Below are 19,645 nucleotides of genomic sequence, written 5' to 3' on the forward strand. Positions count from 1 at the left end.
TCCTGAGCCACTGCCGCCCTTATTATTTATATTTTTTGGATGTCTGGAACACATGTGGGTACCGTCTAACCTTTTGAAATGAATCAATCACGAAAACCGATGCATTCAGTCAGATTTAAAGGTACTGGACAATTATTGCTTTCGAGAATAAACCTGATGTCATTCTTTAATGATAGATGTCATATTCTGTACAATATGGAAGTATGCATCTCAGTCACGTTTAACGTGACGGCATACTGGCGCAATATTATAAAACGTCTATACCTGGCTGCGGTTGAGCGTATGTTGCTGCTTCTGATGTTTCCGATAAGTCAAGACATGACAAGTATAGTTACACGGTGTTCTTTTCTTGTAGTTGAGCAGTGGTCTATGTGGAAGTCACGAGGAAGGCCATGTTTGACAGACACATCCGACAGCGTTGTTTGTTTATGGAGAAAGGAAACCCAATGACACATCAGCTCAGGGCAGCAGCGGGAGATAAGTGTTCCAACCTACCACACTGGTTGTATGTCATTACTGGCACACTGAAAAACAAATATGAAAATCCTGATGCAGCGCTATACGATACTTAACTTAGAAATACTTAAAAATAACACTTGAACTACATGTATCTGATAATATTACTTTGGACATTTGCATAGCGCTTAAGGCAGTGGTGTCCAAAGTGCGGCCCCGGGCTGTTTTTTATAATTGGCGCGCAGCACATTCTAAAAGTATAATTTAACAAGAAAACAAAAGAAAAAAACGACAACAGCAAAAAGGGAAAATCAGCTGTAATTTTACGGCAATAAAGTCAAGAAAAAAAGTTGTAACCTCACAAGAAAAAGTCGTAATTTTACGACCTTATTGTCAAAACATTATGAGGGAAAATAACGTCATTTTAGAAACATAAAGCTGATTTTTTTTTTTTAACTTTATTTTTTTAAGTTGTAATTTTATCAGAAACAAATAAAGTTTGAATTTTTGGAAAATGAGCTTGTGGAAAAACGAGAAGTGAAAATGTAAAGTGAAAATATTATGGGGAAGAAAGTCATAATTCCGAGAAGAAAATTTACAAGAAGAAAGTTGAAATAGTTGGGAAATAAAAAAAATAAAAATAACAGAAATGGAAAAAAAAACTGCTGTAATTTTACTAGAAAAAAGTCAAAACAGTAAGACACAAAAGTCGTATTCTAACGAGAAAAAAAGTTGCAATATTACAAGAAACTGAAAATAATCCAAAATAATATTAATAATAATAATAAAATAATAATCAATAAAAACTTTATCAGTATCATAATAAAAAACAAATCAAAATAAAGTTGTTATTTTTGTAATATTAGGATGGGGAAAAAGTTGTAAAATGGGAATAAAGTAATAACATTCCGAAAAGAAAATTTATGAGCAATATTTAAAGGAATAGTTTGGATGTTTTTGACATGAAGTTGTATGACATCGCCATCAGCACTGTACTACACCAACAGTGACTTACCCCCCCCACTTGGTCTCCTAAGTCCATCCATCCAATCCATTTTCTATGCCGCTTATCCTCACTAGGATCGCGGGCTCCTAAGTCCAGTTCTGGCTATATTATTAGTACAAACCTTGGTCTTTCTTCTTAAAGGGATAGTTCGGATTTTTTTTGACATGAAGTTTTTGACATCCCCATCACATCACATCCATCCATTCTATGCCGCTTATCCTCACGCGGTCTCCTAAGTCCAGTTCTGGTCAGATTTCTGTGATTTCTGTGATTCTGTGACGTTCTTCATCACAGAAATCCGACCAGAACTGGACTTATAGTAGGAGCCCGCGACCCTAGTGAGTAATATATATATCTCCACGTGCAGCTTTGCAAAATGCGTATGAAAGCAGCCCTTGCATCTTTTCATTGTTCAGTATGTGGCCCTCGGTGGAAGTTTGTGCACCCCTAACTTAGGGTCTCAACAACAGGCAGTATAAAAAAGCTGAAGAAGAAGACAATATTCTAAGTAGTTTATGTACAGTATAAAACGTTTTACTCAATAAAAAAACAGTAAATCAAAACATATTGAACAGTCTCAGTGAAGGAGATTCGAGCACACAACATAAAAAACTGGAGACAGAAAAATGGTTGTATGTAATGAACAGTTCAAGGTCAAGAATGGAATCCTACGAGCAATTTGACACTGCAGGAAAAATGAACATCAAATCATATCAAAATATGTTCTTAACTCGTTATCTACCCATGGCGTTCTCGCTAAGGTGATGAACAACAGTAAATCTTTATGGGGAACCACATAACACATACATAAAACAACAAAATGTCACACTTTAGTGAGTGCATTGCAATGTTTGTTTTATAAAGCCCAAAAAAGTATCACAACTATTCAGCCTTTGGTTCTCAACATACGACCAGTTTTGTGGAGGTTGTTAGAATTAAGTCGTGTGTACTGTAATGTGTGTAAGAAGTTCATACCTACGTTGTTTGTAAGATTGTTAGTGGTACATATAAAAATAGTTTTAAAACCTAGTTTTCCAACAGTCAGCAAACCAAAGGTTTAAAATGTGCATAGGTTAAAAAACATCACTCAAAGGAGACACAAAACCCAAATCATAGGTAGTCCTGTACAACACGAGCATTAACAAAGAATTGTGGACCTAAAATCTAATCTAAGCAAGATTAAATATCTGAAATACTCATTAATTACTAATACTTCTAACATATTTTTGTTGGGCTAATTTGCTTATGTTAAGTAATACATCCTGAGATCCGAGAATAACTTGACTTGCAAAAGCATCATTTCCTGTACTGATTTGCGCTTGCGGGGCATTTGGAGCCGATCCCAGTTGACTTTGAGCTGCAGGCAAAAACCCCCCCCAAAAAACTGCAGGATACATATCGAGAAAGAACTCACAATCACACTTACGGACAATTTAGAGGCTCTTTTCTAGGATAGAAACCCACGCAAGCATGGTGAGAACATGCAAACGGCAAACTGTGAGGCAGTGTTGCCCGCTACACCAAACTTCCACATTTGGCTTGTTTTCTTGCTCTGCTGTGTTATTTAATTTAAGATTTCAGGTTTTACAGTGTGGGCAAAAGTCCCCAACTCATAGGAATATACCCATACCATTAGTGCTTCTGTACTATCAGGGTAAATACATTCAGGCTATAGGAGCTCTTAACAAAAACATATATACAGTAGTTCACATGGCAGTGGTAATACACAGATGGTAATAAAACATTTTTAAAAAGCTGGCATTAAGTGCTACATTTCATGTGTTTCCACCAGTCTGAAAACATGAATTTGTGACTCCATTCAGAGATGGAAGAACAGAGAGCAAATAAAGTCCGACGCCCCACAGACCCTGCGGTGTTTCAGCATGCCGTAATACTCCAGATTTGCCATTTCCCCTTGACACTCAAAAGCGTAACATCTGCAACAACAGACACGATGATGTGACTGTTCATGGTATGACGTGTTGGTAGTGATTGCTTTCGTCCAAAATCACGCCCTCCATCTGCTAATCCCTCAGATACATCCACGTAGTGTCCTTTCACAGTCCTCCATCTATAGCTGTGTGGTTTTGAACGAGCGTCTGGGCCTCCTGTCTCTGCGGTGAGAAGAGGGGAGGCGGCAGTAACGTGGGGACAACCTTTTGGGCTTCTTCTTGAGGTTGCGTGGCATGCCAGGGCCTGGGGGGGCTGGTAGTCAGGCCTCTTCTGCAGTAGCATCTATTCCAGCGTAGGTGAAGTTCTCGAAGAGTGCCATGTTGACATAGGCCTGGAAAATGGAAGCGTTTATCAAAATGTCGTCAAAATAGGTGTTAATGATGAAACAGCCATCATGGAGGTTTATGCTTTTCTTGTGCAACATTACCTTCCTGGCCTCCTGCATCCTATTGAGCTGCACTGAGATTTGGGAGAAAGGGGGTCTTTCATAAGGCCGATCCCTCCAGCACTGTCTCATGAGCTCATAACTGCATAGAGAGAGAGATCAAGTTCGCTCGGGATAGTGGAACAAATCGTGGGGTATAAAAACACAGCTTACACTTCATCGTCACAGTTTTTGGGCTTCTCCATCCTGTAGCCTTGTGGCAATTTTTCATAAAGCTCAGCGCACGTCATTCCGCAGTATGGTGTGCCTCCTGACACACGAAAGACAAAAACTTGAATAAAAGTCTCACACTGTTAGTTGCTGTCTATGACAGACACAACAGAGTATGACAGAGAATCATTTGATGGATCCAAGGCACAATTAGTTTACTTACCTAAGCTTACAATTTCCCACAGGAGAATTCCAAAAGACCACCTAAAAACAAATATGGGGATATAGATTATCTCTTTAACTTGCTTTACAGTACAGTTGTTGGATGTTCAAAGCCTAGCGGCATTAAACGTGTATAACTTAAATGAATCGCCTAGTTACTTTTCACCCACCCCGTATATGTTATTCAAATATAACTGCAAACATACAAATATGACTTGTTTGTAAGGAATGCACAGTGCATATGAACCCTTAGTTGAGGGGTGTCCGAAGTGCGGCCCAGAGGCCATTTGCGGCACGTGGCTGTTTTTTTATTGGCCCGCGGCACCTTCTAAATATATAATTTAACCAAAAAAAACCCAGCAAAAATTGAAAAAGTAATTAAGTAGGTAAGTAATTAAGTAAGCAGTAATTTACAAGGATAAAGTCAAAATAATAAGAGAAAAACGTAATTAATGAGAAGAAGTTGTAAATTTTACGAGAATAATGAAAGATATTGTAATTAATAGTAGCACGACATTGAAATATTAAAGAAAAAAGACCTTATTTTTATAAAAATCTTTATGATGAGAAAAAAACAAAACAACAAATAAAGTATTTTTTGGAAAATAATGCGTGAAAAGTTATAATGTTATGAGAATAAAGTCCAAATATTATGGAAATAAAGTCATAATTACGAGAGGAAAATTTGCAAAAAGAAAGTTTAAATACTTGACAAATAAAAAAAAAAACAGCTGTAATTTTACGAGATTAAAGTCCATCCATGCATCTTCTATGCCGCTTATCCTCAAATAGTTGGAAAATGAAAAAGCGGAAATGAAAAAAACAGCTGTCATTTTATGAGAATAATGTTAAAATTTTAAGACAACAATGTTATATTCTAACAAAAAAGTCAAAATTTTACGGGAATAAACTGTAATGTCATTTTAGTAGCATAAAACTGAAATATTAAAGAAAAAGGTTGTTATTTAAAAAAAAAAAGCCATAATATTGTGAGAAACAAACAAAACAACGAATAAAGTGGTCATTTTTGGAAAATAAGGCTGTGGAAAAAGTTAGAATGTTGTGAGAATAAAATCAAAATATAATGGGAACATAGTTATAATCACAAGAAGAAAGTTGAAATAGATGGAAAATTTAAAAAAACTTCACACTGCTGCTCTTGACACAGTAAGGCCTTCTGACTCCGCAGGCTGCTCTCGCACCTTTCCGTTAGCTCTTCGACATTCCTACAAGTTGTTTTTCATACATATAAATAGGCTTCAGTTGACGTACTAACGTATCGTTTGTCTGCTAAGCTGTACCCAAGACTTCCTGGTTTGGCTTATCAGTAACACAACACACTATTATCGCTCCACCAGTGGCAGGGGGATGATTTGTTGTTTTGGCTTGGCAGCCGTTTTGTGTGGTGGGCAGAGTTGAATGCTCACTAGGGGGGCTGGAATACTGTAAGTAATGTGAATAAAGTTTATGGTGCGACCATTCAAGGTACGTCAGGAATCCTTCTGCTGCTACTTCTCTGCCAAGGATTTGGAAATCTAGCTTCAAACTAGATGTAGCCTGCCAAGTGATACGCCCAAACTTGGGTCTCCAATATCGTAACCTTATGCAGCCAGAAAAATTCAGTCTCCGGATCTACACAAAGCTTGATCTGTCTCAAAAAACGATGTTATAGTCTGCTTTAAAAGAGCACTGAAGACGTTACTCACACATCACTTTTCGTTGTGTATACGCTGTAGTTCAGAGACTCGATGGCCATCCAGCGAACAGGCAACCGTCCCTGGAAGCAACACATGATGTCAGACCTTGTGCCAAGTTAACTGTTGACAAGGGAGCTCAGCTCAGGTAGGTCCAATACAAAAAAAGGAACTGAATTAGTTACAGAATCACTCATAAATGTAACGAATTACCAGGGAAAGTAATTATTAGGTTACTTTTTGTGAAAAACGCTTAAACATGTAAAATCATTCAGATTTTGCTTTCTAGTGGTGCATGTTTTTGAGTACGACCGGGTATTAGGGCCACATAAAAAAAAAAAACATCTGAGACTTCGAGTCGTACATTTACGAAAATAAAGTCGTACATTTACGAGAAAAAACTCGTAACTTGACGTTACAAGCTTTGCCTGAGACAGCTATGAAAAGGGGGGACTTACGTGAGGAGGGGGCGGGGTAAGGAAGGCGGAAGTGAGAAGGGCTAGACATGTTAATCTGTTTGCGCTCAACTGCTCTGTATTGCTGCCACGTTATAAATAACGGATAAATAAACAAATAACGTATGACACGACGACGTGTAATATTACGACTCTACTCTCGTAATATCACACCTTTTTTTTCTCGTAATTTTACGTCTTTATTCTCGTAAAATGTACAACTTTATTCTCAAAATCTCAGATTATTATTTTTTTCAATGTGGCCCTAATACTCTGTTTGTTAGTAACACCCTGTTAGTTGAGAGATGCTTCATGAGATTACAGTTAGGCTGGGCTTGTGAATTTCTCTACCAAAACACAACGAGGGAGTGTCTTCCTGAGAGTGAGCAACCACAACTACACTATTGTTGACTGGCTATTTAGCTTCCTGTGTCGTAGTAGCGAACAATGGAAGCAACATCCAGATCATTGCTATACATATGAGTGCATAATTCAGTGTTTGTGCAATGTTTGAAATAGTAATGATAAGATTACTGGAAAAGAACTCTAACTTTGATATTTAACCCACAGACGCACAACTCCCTGCATCACTCATCACTGAATCACTATAAATATATGAATATAAAAAAACGACATGAGCGTGAACTCAGCACTTACCATTGTCTTCTTGACATAAACCTCCTCACCCCGGGATAGACCAAAGTCTGCTATCTTTGCCACAAGATTGTCACCGACAAGAACATTCCTGGCAGCCAAATCTCTGTGAATGAACTGATTTAAAATAAATAAAGGAGAAAAAGAGAGATGTTATTGAAGGGAACACTGCCAGTACAATGAATTCATTATGAGCACACATCTAATTAGGACTTTTTATGTTCCTATGACGATGCCTGATGCATGCACACTCTGCATGCTTTAATGTAATGATATTTATTTTTAAATTTCAGTATCAATTATTTATAATTATTTGGAGTTATCATTTTTTATTACATTATTTTGCTGATGACTGTCATGAATAGCACATTTCGGGGTACACCCTGGAACGGTCGCCAGCCAATATTACAAAAAATCTAACAAAATAAAGTTGTGTTTTTTTTTATTTGATTGGTAAAAAGTCATAATATTATGTGAATAAATTCCTAATATTACAAAAAGAAAATTTACAAAGATTATTTAAGATGGAAGTTTATATTTGGAAGATGTAAAAAATGTAGAAAAAACAACAGCATAAACGGGAAGGGGAGGAAAGACAGAAGTTCATACGCTTTTTGACTTATCACAAAGCTGAGATGCATTTTTTCCCCTTGAGATATACTGTCTGTAACTTTTTAGCATATCTATATGTTTTGGTTTCTAAAATAACAAAGTGGTCCTTGCATCCTAGTGGCCCTAGGTGGAAAAAGTTTGGACACCCACCCCTGCCTTAAAAGTTCAAACATGCATTTTGACAAACTTCCAAACACTGTCTTACCTGCTTGTCACTAAGATAATGCATCCCAGTCGCCACATCAACAGCAAACTGCAGCAACTGTTGTGAGGTGAGAGTGGAGGCAGTGCCGTGTTCCTTGGCAAACACTGGGTCTGTCTCTAAGACGCGACTCTTACGCAAGAAGTCCAGAAGGTTGCCATAGGGAGCATATTCTATGGCTATGTACAGGTAACCTGGGGAAGACAGACAACTCATTGGGTTCTCCAATCATGTTAAAAATGTAAGCAATTTGCCCTCACCTGTAAGTACATTTATTTAAACACTGTCTTAATCAACACACTTTATGTGAAAGACGTGGCCTGGAAATGGATATTGCATACACGGAAGAGGGTCAAGGAAACCTCATAGGTTTAGATAAACAGCCTCTTCTCAGAAGTCTGTTCAACTGTTGAAAAAGTGATGATGTAATGATCCAAGAGAGCAAAGATTATTTAGACTGGACCCATTCTGGTAGTTTCCATGTGCAGAAAAACTTGCAAAACTGGGGTTTCGGAGCATATTCACTGTATCGCATCATATGCTGCATTACCAACGATACTTCCAGTTTGATCATTTTCATGATGTGTTGCCACAATCTGTGATTTACAAACAAATATGTAAATGCAATAATCACAAGAATAAATCACACTGTGTTACAAATGTATCCTCAACTATGATGTGACATAAAGACAACATTTTATGTTCTTTGTCAGTGTTGTTTACACCATTCACCCTCATTCATTTTAAAGCGTGTTAAAAAAAGAGCCACTAGGTGTCAGTCCCTCACCTCTGTTCTCACAGGCACCAATCAGGTTGATGATGTTGGGATGCTGGCCAAGTTTACACAGCACCTCCAGTTCCCCTGCAAAGTCTCGGTGGTCATTCTCTGAGGCAAACTCTGCAGGGAGACAAGAAGCAGCCACTGAGTTGTTAAAGGAATGATGAAATGAACTTTTCACATCAGCACAGGGACCATACTTCACGCGCTTGCAATACTGCTTTGTGCGTAATGTTTATGCAAAGGTCACCTTTCAGCATTTTTATGGCTGCGCTCATCTTGTTTCCATCCTTCTTGATCATGGCTTTGATCACCTGGTAGTGAAAGCATTATGTGCTTGGATGTTGAACCACATGGGCAAAGGTTGGCAACTAATGAAGAAACTTGTCATGCATGGAATATGGCACACCTGTCCAAAGTTGCCCTCTCCGATGACATCCTCAAATTTAATGTCTTCCCATTCCAGGATTGGATAGGTAAGGGGCTCTGGGATGGGCTTAGGCCTTCGTGTCAGGGTCAGAGTTCCAGAGTTAAACTGCAGAATTGTCTCCTCACCCTGTAGGTGCCAACACACTTCATCTCAGCAATAATTCCAACACATTGAAGCGGTCTGTAGTAGGCATATCATAAAAGTACTTAGGAACCCCTCAACTTTGCCAAACTTCGCAGACTAAAGCAATTACCAGTCCCTTACCGATCCAGACTGGTAGGTGAATGTGCGTCGCCGGCTGAGTAGGGTTTTGCGGATGAAGAAGAAAGCGAGCAGTGCCAGCAGGATGGTCACACAGGTTACCGTCACTGATCCCACCACTGCCACCAGCAGCTGATAGTTGTCCCCAGCAGGCCTTCGAGCCACACCTTGGGTGGTCGGAGTTAAACTCTCCAAGCCTTTTTTTTTGGCAAAGGGGAAGAACATGGAGATGGAGAGAAAAACAAGGAGGATATGTTTGTAGGCACACAAGAGAAATTATTTTTGAGATTGTCATTCTGCTACCGTTTCACAGTATATACAATATAGTAGAACCCCGCTTTTGACGTGGACTTATGTTCTGTGACCTCCAGGAATGGCAAAAATCCATGAGCAATTGAAGGTCCATAAAAATGTCTGCTTTTTACCCCCTCCAAACCCTCCTGCTGCTGTACCTTGACGCTGACTTGTGATTATTAGAGTGATAGCTATAGTTCATTTCGTTGTTTTTATGTTTGAAAATGCTTAATTTAGTCCCCCCCAAAAATCTAACATTTATTTAAATATGCATGCTTTTTGACTAATAGGCCGTATTCAACCAAGAAACATGATATATTAATTCATATATTTTTTTAAAAACCTTATATAGTGAAGCTGTAAAATTCGAAGCCCGAAATGGTGAGGAATTACTGTAAATGGATCCAGATGCCATCAAAAGGGCCAGCATGGTGACCTAACTGTAGCATAATTCAGCCTTTAGTGTGAATATATATATATATTTATATTTGTTTTGACCAAAAATGTATGAATGTGGAACTGGTATGTGCGTACATCCACTGTACATTAACAAGCCATTAAATTACACTACAGTGTCAAAAATGTCTACATTTACAAACCCTTACAGTTTTGTAGTAATTGATGCTGTTTGAGAAATATCAATTGAACAATGAACAATATGTTTATTATTGTGCACTGCACTGATGTAGAGCTGTACGGCATCACACTGAGGGCTGTTTATAATATTTTGGTTAGCTCATTTACTTCCAGTACATGAAAGGTACATATTATATAAACACCTCTCAGAATGAAGCAGTACCTCACTGCAAACGTCAAACAATAATAAACAACTCTGATTTATTTAAGATGAAGTTTATCTTTCACAGTGTCAAAACTGAGAAATATTGTACTTGGAAAGTGCAAAATGTATTATTTCATAAATCTTATTAGATTAAACAGTGGTTGTGTCAGTGGGTGTAAAATCTTACCTTCACCTTGTGTCATTTCTTGGACAAACTTGCTCCACTCTCCTGGCACCTTGGAGAAAGCTCTCACTCTGAACTGGTAAAGTGTGCTGCTGTTGAGCGCCGTGACATCTTTAGCGGTCTTGTTTCCGTCATCTGTGTCCACCCAAAGGTGTGGGCTCCCCTGGCTCACTGGCTGGTACTCAATTACATATTTCATGACGCCCCCATTGGCATCCTCAGGTGGCTGCCACCTCACCTGGATGGCTGACACGGACAAGGGCAGCGTCTGGACGTTGCGTGGGGGTGATGGGCCTGAGAGAAGAACACATGGTGATTATTAAGCGTCGACCATGAACAGTAATTCTATTTTGCAATTGAAATAAATCTGATGCTTCGGTACAAAGCTTCCAGGGTTCATTCTGACAAAACACATCTGACATTCAATTAATTAACTTGCGCTCTACTGACACAAGGTTTGTGTGCAGGGAGAGAGAGTCACCACGCAACCAGTCATACTCCACAAATCTAATGAGCTCTTCTCCCCTATTTATTTTGTAGGAGCCTCTATCCTTTTGATAAACCTCACGTAAAAGGAATCATGGGAGTTTGTTTCTTGTCCAACCAAAAGTTGAGTTTCTAGTTACCCTGGCTGTTGATGCGGACGTGGTAGGGCTTGGAGGGAGGCCCCTGGCTGCCACAGTTGATGAGGCGCACCACCACTGTGTAGTCTTGCTGGTACTCCAAGTTGAAGAACTTTTTTGACAGAACAGTTAACATTGTAGTCGCTTCCAGTAGTTTCTCACTGTGTGGTGGTGGACCAAAGAGCTGCACTAAAAAACCACTGGCTGTGTCGGCATTAATGCCGCTGTTGCTGGGAAGTCGCCATCGCACAGTGACATTGCGACCTTCCACCAAGCTGATGTCAATCTCTGGTCGAAATGTGGGCTCTGTGGTGACAGAGAACACAGAATGGGCTAATGGCTCATTGTGAATTTCAGCTAATTACGTCACTTTATACCCGAAATTGTCTACTCAGATAAAAGGCATTTGAAAAGTATTTCAACCTACATGCAGCCTGATGCTAAAATCAAAAGGCTACACCCATTACTTTGTACACTAGAATTGGCGTACATCTGTGTGAGACTTCATCGATTGAGCGTTATTTGGAGATAGGACTGACAACAACAACAAAAAATTGGTAATTATTTGGTAATATTTGTAATAATGTCCCTAAGAGCACAGAGGTGATGATACCCAGACAGGCAGTTCCTGGTCAGTCTTTGGGTTGCTGCAAACTGACAAATGTTTAACCAGATCAGAGTGTCCTTGGGAGTCCTTGCTTCTCCAGGACCTTTCTCCCAGAAACACTAAACAACAAGGTATTGGTCACCTTTTTTAAATGAGGCTCGTAAGAATGGAGGCACTCTTGGGAACATTGGTTCCTCGGTTTCATGAGCCCCATCATCATCATAGTACTATTACTGTTATTGTCTCACCCCTTCCCCGGTCGCTTAATCCCTCCACACTGTTTTCTCTTTCTATCTCTGTCGCCCTGCTCTGTCTCTCTAGCTCAACCCAACTGGACAGACAACCGCCCAACAGAGCCTGAGTTCTGATGTTTCTTTCCGAAATTTTCCTTGCCTCCTTCGCCAAGAGCTTGAGGAACGTGGTGCTCATCGTGTAAGGGTTTGATAAAACTTTTGTTGAAGCTGTAGTACGGTAAATGTGTACATGTTGGCAGGTCTGCACTGAAAGTACTCCATGCCGTTCACAATCCCCCTGACGGTTCATCCCGCCCCCTACCCAGGGGGCCCTGCCCCACTATTTGAGAAGCACTGCTGTAGTCTAAAATTATCTGAAATGTTGGCTACTTTTTTTTCCAGGCCAAATTATGAAAACATTATCTGATAAAGATATCTGATAACTCTCATTAATAGCTTCAATTAAACTATTCACATGCAATAATTTGGAAATGTATTCAATTTTTGAAACACACACATACACACATGCTCTCCCTCAGTGCAACAACTCTTGTGTTTAAAATATGACACATTTTTACTATAGATTATTCGTTTGATCATTAAAACATGAATTAAGCATTAACCATACACAATATCATTATTCAATTCTCGATGTTAAACAGCACATTCATGTCAGTGAGTCTTACCAGGACAATCAGTTTCCATGATAGCCTCTGGTCCTGGGGCCCCCTCTCCTCCCTCACCAGGGCGAGTCAGCTGGACCCGTACATGGTACTGTGTTGAAGGCTCCAGGTTCATCAGTGTGATGGGCTCTTTGTCACTGTAGACTATAAGAAAGTACAATATAAACAGTAAGTAATGATTACAGTACTTTTCATAGCGCCGTGATGAAATACTCATCTTACGTACGGTATAGCACACTAGAAATAACGTATGATATCTTTACCGATAATGGAGGACCAAGAATCGGCGTTCTCAACAGGCTTATAGAGAAGCCTGGTGGAGACAATGGGCCCGTCTCCTTTGTGGCAGTCCATGGGCATCACAAGTAGCTGCTTACTTCTCTTTTCCAGCAATATTGGAGCAGTGGTTGGCACCGGTGGTTCTGAATATGAACAACATAAAACCGGTGCTGTCACTGTCCATCTTCTCTTTATTGTCAAGTATTGAAATTCTCTCAGACAGACCTTTAATGGTAAGATTGAATTTACGGGAGTCCTGGCCTCCGTTGGTCGACACCCTGCACTCCCATAGTCCTCCTTGTTGGGCACTCAGACGAGGAATCTCAAACATGGCTATGCTTTTATTGGAATCCATGACAGTGTGTGAGGCCTGAGAGTGATTTACATGAATAGAGAAGACACAGAAATATATTTGTCAGAGAAAGCAGTGGCACTTATGTTCCAAGAAAAAAGTCCAGTTTGAATCCAATGTTCAGCAGAACCTTAACCACTTACTATAGGTAATATAATTAAAATTATGTAAAAAAATACATAAACACAGAGCAACGTTGGTTTCCGTATATATTTTCTATGAAAATTATCACCACAAATGTCTCGGTTTACGTACACTGTCTCAAGCGCTATCTCACACATGCGTGTGATTGCATCAGCTCTGTGACCACACAGTTGTCGTCCAATCCTATTTCAAGTAACTTCCAGTCAATATTATTTTTGTTCTTCTCTTTTAATCTTAGTTCTTCTTCTCTAAACACCCCTTGGTGAGGCGGGTATTTCTTTAGAAATAAGTCTAGCGCAAAGAGCCAAGCTGGCCAAAGCAAAAGCAAAACACACGCCTTGTAAATCCTTTCATGCTGGCCTAACTGAGCGTCAGATACGTTGCAAGATCCGCTGCGGTCTCGAGCGACATGCCGCCGTCACGCATGATGCCGGTTCCACTTGCAAGTTTTTGTACAAATTTTGAGGCATACTTTTTCCCGTTCAGTTTTTTCTAATTTTCCAACATGTTCAGGTACCACAGTGGTTCTTACATTTTTGAATGCTTTTCTGCTAAATTCTCTTGGACGCTACATTGAGACTTGTTCCTCTTTCTTTACTGTGTGGTGTGAATGGTTCCACATACTGTAGATGATTACATTGGGGAACTTTCATATTGGCCTTGGTTTTACTTTAAATCTTATCTTCTTACCTTGAGCACAGTGCTGTCCAACTTGCGGAGCTCAATGCTGTCATGGCTGGGTAGAGGATTGCCTGTGGCTGAACAGAAGATCTTTGGGCTAGAGTTGAGATTCCACTCTAAATGACTGTCCAAGTCCAAGATCTCGGGAGCTCGGTCTAGGAAGACGTAAAAGGTGTGATTAGAAGGTATAATAACCAAAAATGACACAGAAGATGACAAAGAAGACTTTTTTTTTTTTACAAACTATTATAATCAATCATGATTTATATGTTAGGATAATACCTCTGAAAACTGTCACAGCAGCAGGGGGACTGTAGGTTCATCATCTTTCTCATAAGAGTCTTATTTGCACGTTGGCTCTACATATTCTATCCCTTTATGATAAAGGGGCTAACACAGAACTTACCAGATTTCTCACAGTTCTGTCCTCTCCATCCTGTGGGACACTGACATCCACTAAAGCGATTGCACATGCCTCCATTCTGACATCTACAGCTCAGCCTGCAGTCTGGTCCGTACATGTCATCATGGCAGCCTGGCAACAAAGACACAAAAATGTTCACAGCATACCGTAAAATTCTGTAGATGTATAGTCAGATTATTCAGAGACGGACAAAGCTGACGATTAGTCGTACCCTTCTCACAACGGCTCCCGAACCAGCCGCTAGCGCAGGAGCAGCCGTAAGGGTCAGGTAGGCAGAAGCGAAGGCCCTTGCAGTTCAGCTCGGAGCTGCATGACTCTTGGCAGTTTCGGCCAAACATTCCTTCTCTGCAGGCTACAAACCATCAGAGAAGGACAAATGTATTTTGTAAAAGAACACGGAGATGAATATCATTGTGTGTGAGTTGCATATTTTAGCCCCCGCAGACTGTCTTTGTCAGAGGTATTCAGAACACACACATGCACATGTGCGACAGTCAGCATCTGTGCAACCACATTCACGAAGACATCAGAGTACCAACCTGTCTCACAGCGTGTTCCCATAAATCCAGGAGGGCAGATACAGTCTCCATCCACATCATGACAAACTCCACCGTTGAGACACTCTGGGCAGTCCGTGTCACAGTCAGGACCCCATTTCTTATTGGGACAATCTACAGAAAGAATGTTTTTACACATTTGGCAATACTTGCATGAAGGTAAAAATGTCCATCCATCCATTTTCTATGCCGCTTCTCCTCACTAGGGTCGCGGGGGTATGCTGGAGCCTATCCCAGCTGACCTCAGGCGACAGGCAGGGTACACCCTGGACTGGTCGCCAGCCAATCACAGGGCACATATAGACAAACAACCATTCACACTCACATTCATACCTATGGACAATTTAGAGTCTCCAATTAACCTAACATGCATGTTTTTGGAATGTGGGAGGAAACCGGAGTACCGGGGAAAACCCACGCACGCACGGGAGAACATGCAAACTCCACACAGAAATGCCCCAGGGAGAATGGAACCGAGGTCTTCCCGATCTCCAGACTGTGACTGTGTGGCCAACATGCTAACCACTAGACCACTAGCCCGAGATCGCTAAAAATGTGTAATGTGTAAAAAAAAACATTTAACAATTAAACATGAGCTCCTCCTCTGTGATGATTTAGTTTGTCTAACTGCACCAGTCTTGAGTACGTAAACCTGTGGATAGTATTTTGACCACTTTTTAAGCCTATTTATAGGTTCACTGAATCAAATAATGACATACAATGTGCAGAGGAATTGAGTAATAGCAGGAAAAGCAATAAATGTGATGCAAAAATCCTTAAGCACAACAGATGGAGGGTGGAGGTGGTGTTGCTATTACTCAAGCCTCTTAAGAATACTGAAGTAATGCACATGGGGTCCCATGACAAAATGTAGTCTGTAGCGATTTCATACCTCACTGAATGACCACAAAATCAGCTCTCCACAGAGACATGCTGCTACAAATGTGAAGTTTGCAATGTAGATTTGAAATTGTGCCTCAACACGTAATGACCACATACAAAATCGAGTACAACAGTTAAACCTGCCTTTACAAAGTAATAATAATGCTCAGTTTCTAGATTCAGAGAATAATATAATAATGAGACGTATATAAGTCTTTTTGTCAGAGGCGGTGTGCATCTTGAGTGCCTTCTTTAAAGACACGGAGCTCAGATCTATCTATTACGGCTGCACGACGCAAAAAATGTAAACCACACTTTCTGGCTTAGAGACTGAGACCATTTTTTTCACACGTGGGTGCACACACACGACATATTTACATTTTTAAAAAAATCATACTGTTTTTTTATTATTACTATCATTATTATTACACTGCTCAGTCTTATTATGCTTTAAAAAAAACTTTAAATGGTCTCTCTGACATTCTAGATGAGAGTTTATGATGATTTATGACGATAAATGATTTAAAACATCTTCCAACAAAGCGGCTCACGTCAACTTCCCACTACTCCTGGTTCCGTCTCCTCACCCACACCCAGAAGTGTTGCCGTCTTCCTTCTTAATCTCCTACGTGAAATAATTTGGATTTACTCCAGTTGCACAACAGCTTTGAAGTGACCTAAACACACGGCATTGCATGTGACCTAATGTATTGTGCCGGAGGAATTGCGTTCACATTTACAACTGGTATTTTTTTGGTAATTTGAATAATTTACATAAAATATCGGATTTTAACAAAAAACCCAAATTGGGCAAGATACCCTGCAGTGTGAACGCAGGACAAGAGTACAATGGCAGCATTTGTTTGTGATGGAGCTCATCATTTTTTCAAAAATAAAAAAAAGCTCGAATCAATTTTTTGTGCAGGCCTACCACCTATCAGTCAAGCTTGATTAATTCAAGTTTCATATCCTCATATAGGCAATGAAGGCCATGTATTACACTTATGATAATTGGCGATTGCAGCTGCTTTACAACACAGGTGCAAACAATCTTGCAGTTCAGGTACCCTTTGCGAGCAGAACTTTCTTAACTAACAAATCAAGGCAATTCATTTGTGGAACAGTGTAACATCTGTCTGTCATTAAAGTATTGCTGCATCTGGCGCTCAAGGCGTCAAAGTCCATTATGAGGTGTGTTTCTATGCTCGGCGCCAACAAACCTCTGACAATGAGCCTCATCCAGGCCCCCTGCAAAGGACTGTCCCCCACGTAGCTGGCACTGTAGATGCCTTCATTGGCGAAAGCTGCGTTCTCCACTGTCAGAACAGCAGTTTGGTTGACCATGTCGTTCCAGTGAGTCATGTAGTAGTAATTTCCTACACAAAGCACATGATTACTGACATGGACTATGATGCATGCTGGGGCACATGTGTTAAGCTGGTTTACCATTGTACTTCCAGGTCACGTCCCTCTTTTGGGAGCTCAGGAGCTGCATGCTGAGGTGAACCGTTTCCCCTTTATTAGCAGTCATAGTCAGGTGATTTGGAACAAAATTTGCTGTGAATAACACACGTGTGCAGTTATTTTAAAGGACAAATTTAATGTTATATAGGATTTGGGTGATCCGGGGGTCATATGAAATGTGAAAGTACCTCTGCCAAAGTTGTTGATCATTGTGATCGTCTCAAGCGGGGGAACTTCCTGAGTGGATTCACAGTAAAAGATACCGATGTTATCCAGGTCCTTGAACTCTCTGGCTACCACTTTTTTGTTTCTGGGTTTATGTAGTCTGAAGTTTGGCATTTTTGGGAATATGAGGATTTTGTTATCTCTCTTGATGTCCAATTCCACATGTGCAGGGGTGCGCTCTCCGTTGACACATGAGATGGAAAAGTGATTGACTTTGGTGACCTCTGCTGTTGATATCATGGTTAAGTCAATCACAGCACCTGCAAGACACGAGGGGGTCATGAAAATCAGCTTAAATTCTCTAAAATGGGGAACGTTTTAAGATCCTTGTGAGTTGGATCTGTTCAACATACAACAGGGCCTCAAATTACATTCACACTCAGTATTATTAAAACAATACACAGATTTCCTTTTATTTACGCTTAACATGGAAAAACAAATAATCCCAGATGGTTAAACTGGAGCAAAATGGTCTAAAATATGTGATTTATAAACAGTAGTTGTCTAAAAAAAACATCTGTGTCTTTCTTTATTCTGATTCTTATTCTGCATGTGTAGAAACATTATCTGTATTTCTGAAAGCTGAATTCACAAACACCATAAAATATCATGAAGACTCCAGAAAGTGTAGTGTTAATTGAAGGAAAAAAGCTCTGAGAGGGGATGCGTAGCCTTAGTAATGGTTTATTTGTTGCAAACATGCTTAACAAGTTACATTCAGGAACATCACATGTTTACACTTACACAGTTCCCAGTTTGCCAAAAGGAGTAGTAAGAAGCAGAGGTTAATCCCTTCTTCAAGTACCAACAAAACTACAGTTTGTTCACTTCTTGTGTTTCAAGAGTTCACGCCTTGCCATTTTCTCTATATGATAGTTATTCGCAAACCTCTCTGAGCCAATAAAGTCAGTTTATTCAACATTTCTCGGGCCCCAAATCCACAGAACAATGCCAGGAAACATGGATGAGCTCCTTTTCCCTCATGAGAGTTCAAATATTGCCTGAGTATTCTAAAAAAGCATGTTAACGGTTAATTCCATGTCATAGACCCAAGTTAGTGCTATGATAGTAATACATTGTAATCTGATGTTCTTGTTGACATACATTGCAGTTTAAAGCGTACAACTGAAATGATTAAAATTCTTGTTTTTTCTTACCTGACAAATCAACGATGCACAACACCAACATCCACACAATCTTCATACTGATTTCCTCATTCATACTGAATCCTCATTGACAAAAAAGGTTGTTTGTAAATAGCGTTCCTTTGTGGGTGTTCACCTGCAGCAACGTGTTTGTAAATCCACAGCGGTGACCATGCGTAACGACCAGCGCTGCGACTTTTTACGCATAACTTGCGGCGAAATGTGCCAAAAAACGAAAAAAATCTCCAGTAAAAGTGGTCGAATCTCGTTCGAATCGCGGTTCCGTAGAGATGAATACCAATCTGGGATATAGACTCACCGTGAGGTTGAGTTTTCTCTGGGTGGGAAAGGAAGGAAGAGCGTCACAGACAGTCGAGCTGCTGGCGCGCCACAGCTCTCACTCTGATGACTTTATTTACAGTACAGGGAAAACTCTATTCTGTGCTTTGATGCAGTTTTTAGCTGGGCAGTATATCCATTTCTGGAAAAAATATCTTTGCTAGGAATGCCAGCTTGTAGCCTATTTAACGCTGCATTTTGAGGTAGCCTACTGTACAACAGAAAATAAAAAAAATGTGTAGGATTTCTGGATATAATATATTCAACATTGTTTGACAGTAAAATTGTCAAATGACAATACAATAATGTTCCCATATTTTGCATGTGTGTGCTTGTCGTTCATGCTATGCCTATTGGGTCTCTGCGGATGTGTTATAGTTTGCTACACATGTGTTTACTAAGTGTTAGTGAGTGAAATGACAAAACTCTG

General features: G+C 40.0%; 1 protein-coding gene across 2 annotated transcripts; it reads right to left on the reverse strand.

Moving 5' to 3' along the window:
* Positions 1 to 1,828: 1,828 nt before the first annotated feature.
* tie1 (tyrosine kinase with immunoglobulin-like and EGF-like domains 1) lies at positions 1,829 to 19,224 on the reverse strand. 2 transcript variants are annotated; one of them, XM_054790633.1, is made up of 24 exons: positions 18,889 to 19,224; positions 17,695 to 17,991; positions 17,489 to 17,599; positions 17,263 to 17,418; positions 15,143 to 15,274; positions 14,815 to 14,955; positions 14,586 to 14,714; positions 14,189 to 14,334; positions 13,228 to 13,372; positions 12,987 to 13,145; positions 12,727 to 12,867; positions 11,204 to 11,506; positions 10,581 to 10,871; positions 9,322 to 9,515; positions 9,037 to 9,183; positions 8,878 to 8,941; positions 8,637 to 8,747; positions 7,853 to 8,043; positions 7,039 to 7,152; positions 5,939 to 6,009; positions 4,234 to 4,274; positions 4,014 to 4,110; positions 3,843 to 3,942; positions 1,829 to 3,746 (listed from the first exon to the last, which is right to left on the reverse strand). In XM_054790633.1, exons 1-24 carry the CDS (start codon positions 18,950 to 18,952, stop codon positions 3,675 to 3,677), a joined length of 3,417 nt encoding a protein of 1,138 aa, XP_054646608.1. In that variant the 5' UTR covers positions 18,953 to 19,224; the 3' UTR covers positions 1,829 to 3,674. The 2 variants fall into 2 exon arrangements, with proteins under 2 accessions (XP_054646608.1, XP_054646609.1); XM_054790634.1 differs by lacking the exon at positions 11,204 to 11,506.
* Positions 19,225 to 19,645: the final 421 nt, after the last annotated feature.

The sequence above is a fragment of the Dunckerocampus dactyliophorus genome, chromosome 10 (assembly GCF_027744805.1).
Source record: "Dunckerocampus dactyliophorus isolate RoL2022-P2 chromosome 10, RoL_Ddac_1.1, whole genome shotgun sequence".
NCBI lineage: Eukaryota > Metazoa > Chordata > Actinopteri > Syngnathiformes > Syngnathidae > Dunckerocampus > Dunckerocampus dactyliophorus.

Bases quoted from the DNA above. Each gene is read 5' to 3' on its own strand.
- tie1 (XM_054790633.1), bottom strand. From the start codon at position 18,952: ATGAATGAGGAAATCAGTATGAAGATTGTGTGGATGTTGGTGTTGTGC. The intron at 17,992-18,888 runs GTAAGAAAAAAC...CGTGTCTTGCAG, and splicing joins GTGCATCGTTGATTTGTCAG to GTGCTGTGATTGACTTAACC. The intron at 3,747-3,842 runs GTAATGTTGCAC...TCCATTTTCCAG, and splicing joins GGATGCAGGAGGCCAGGAAG to GCCTATGTCAACATGGCACT.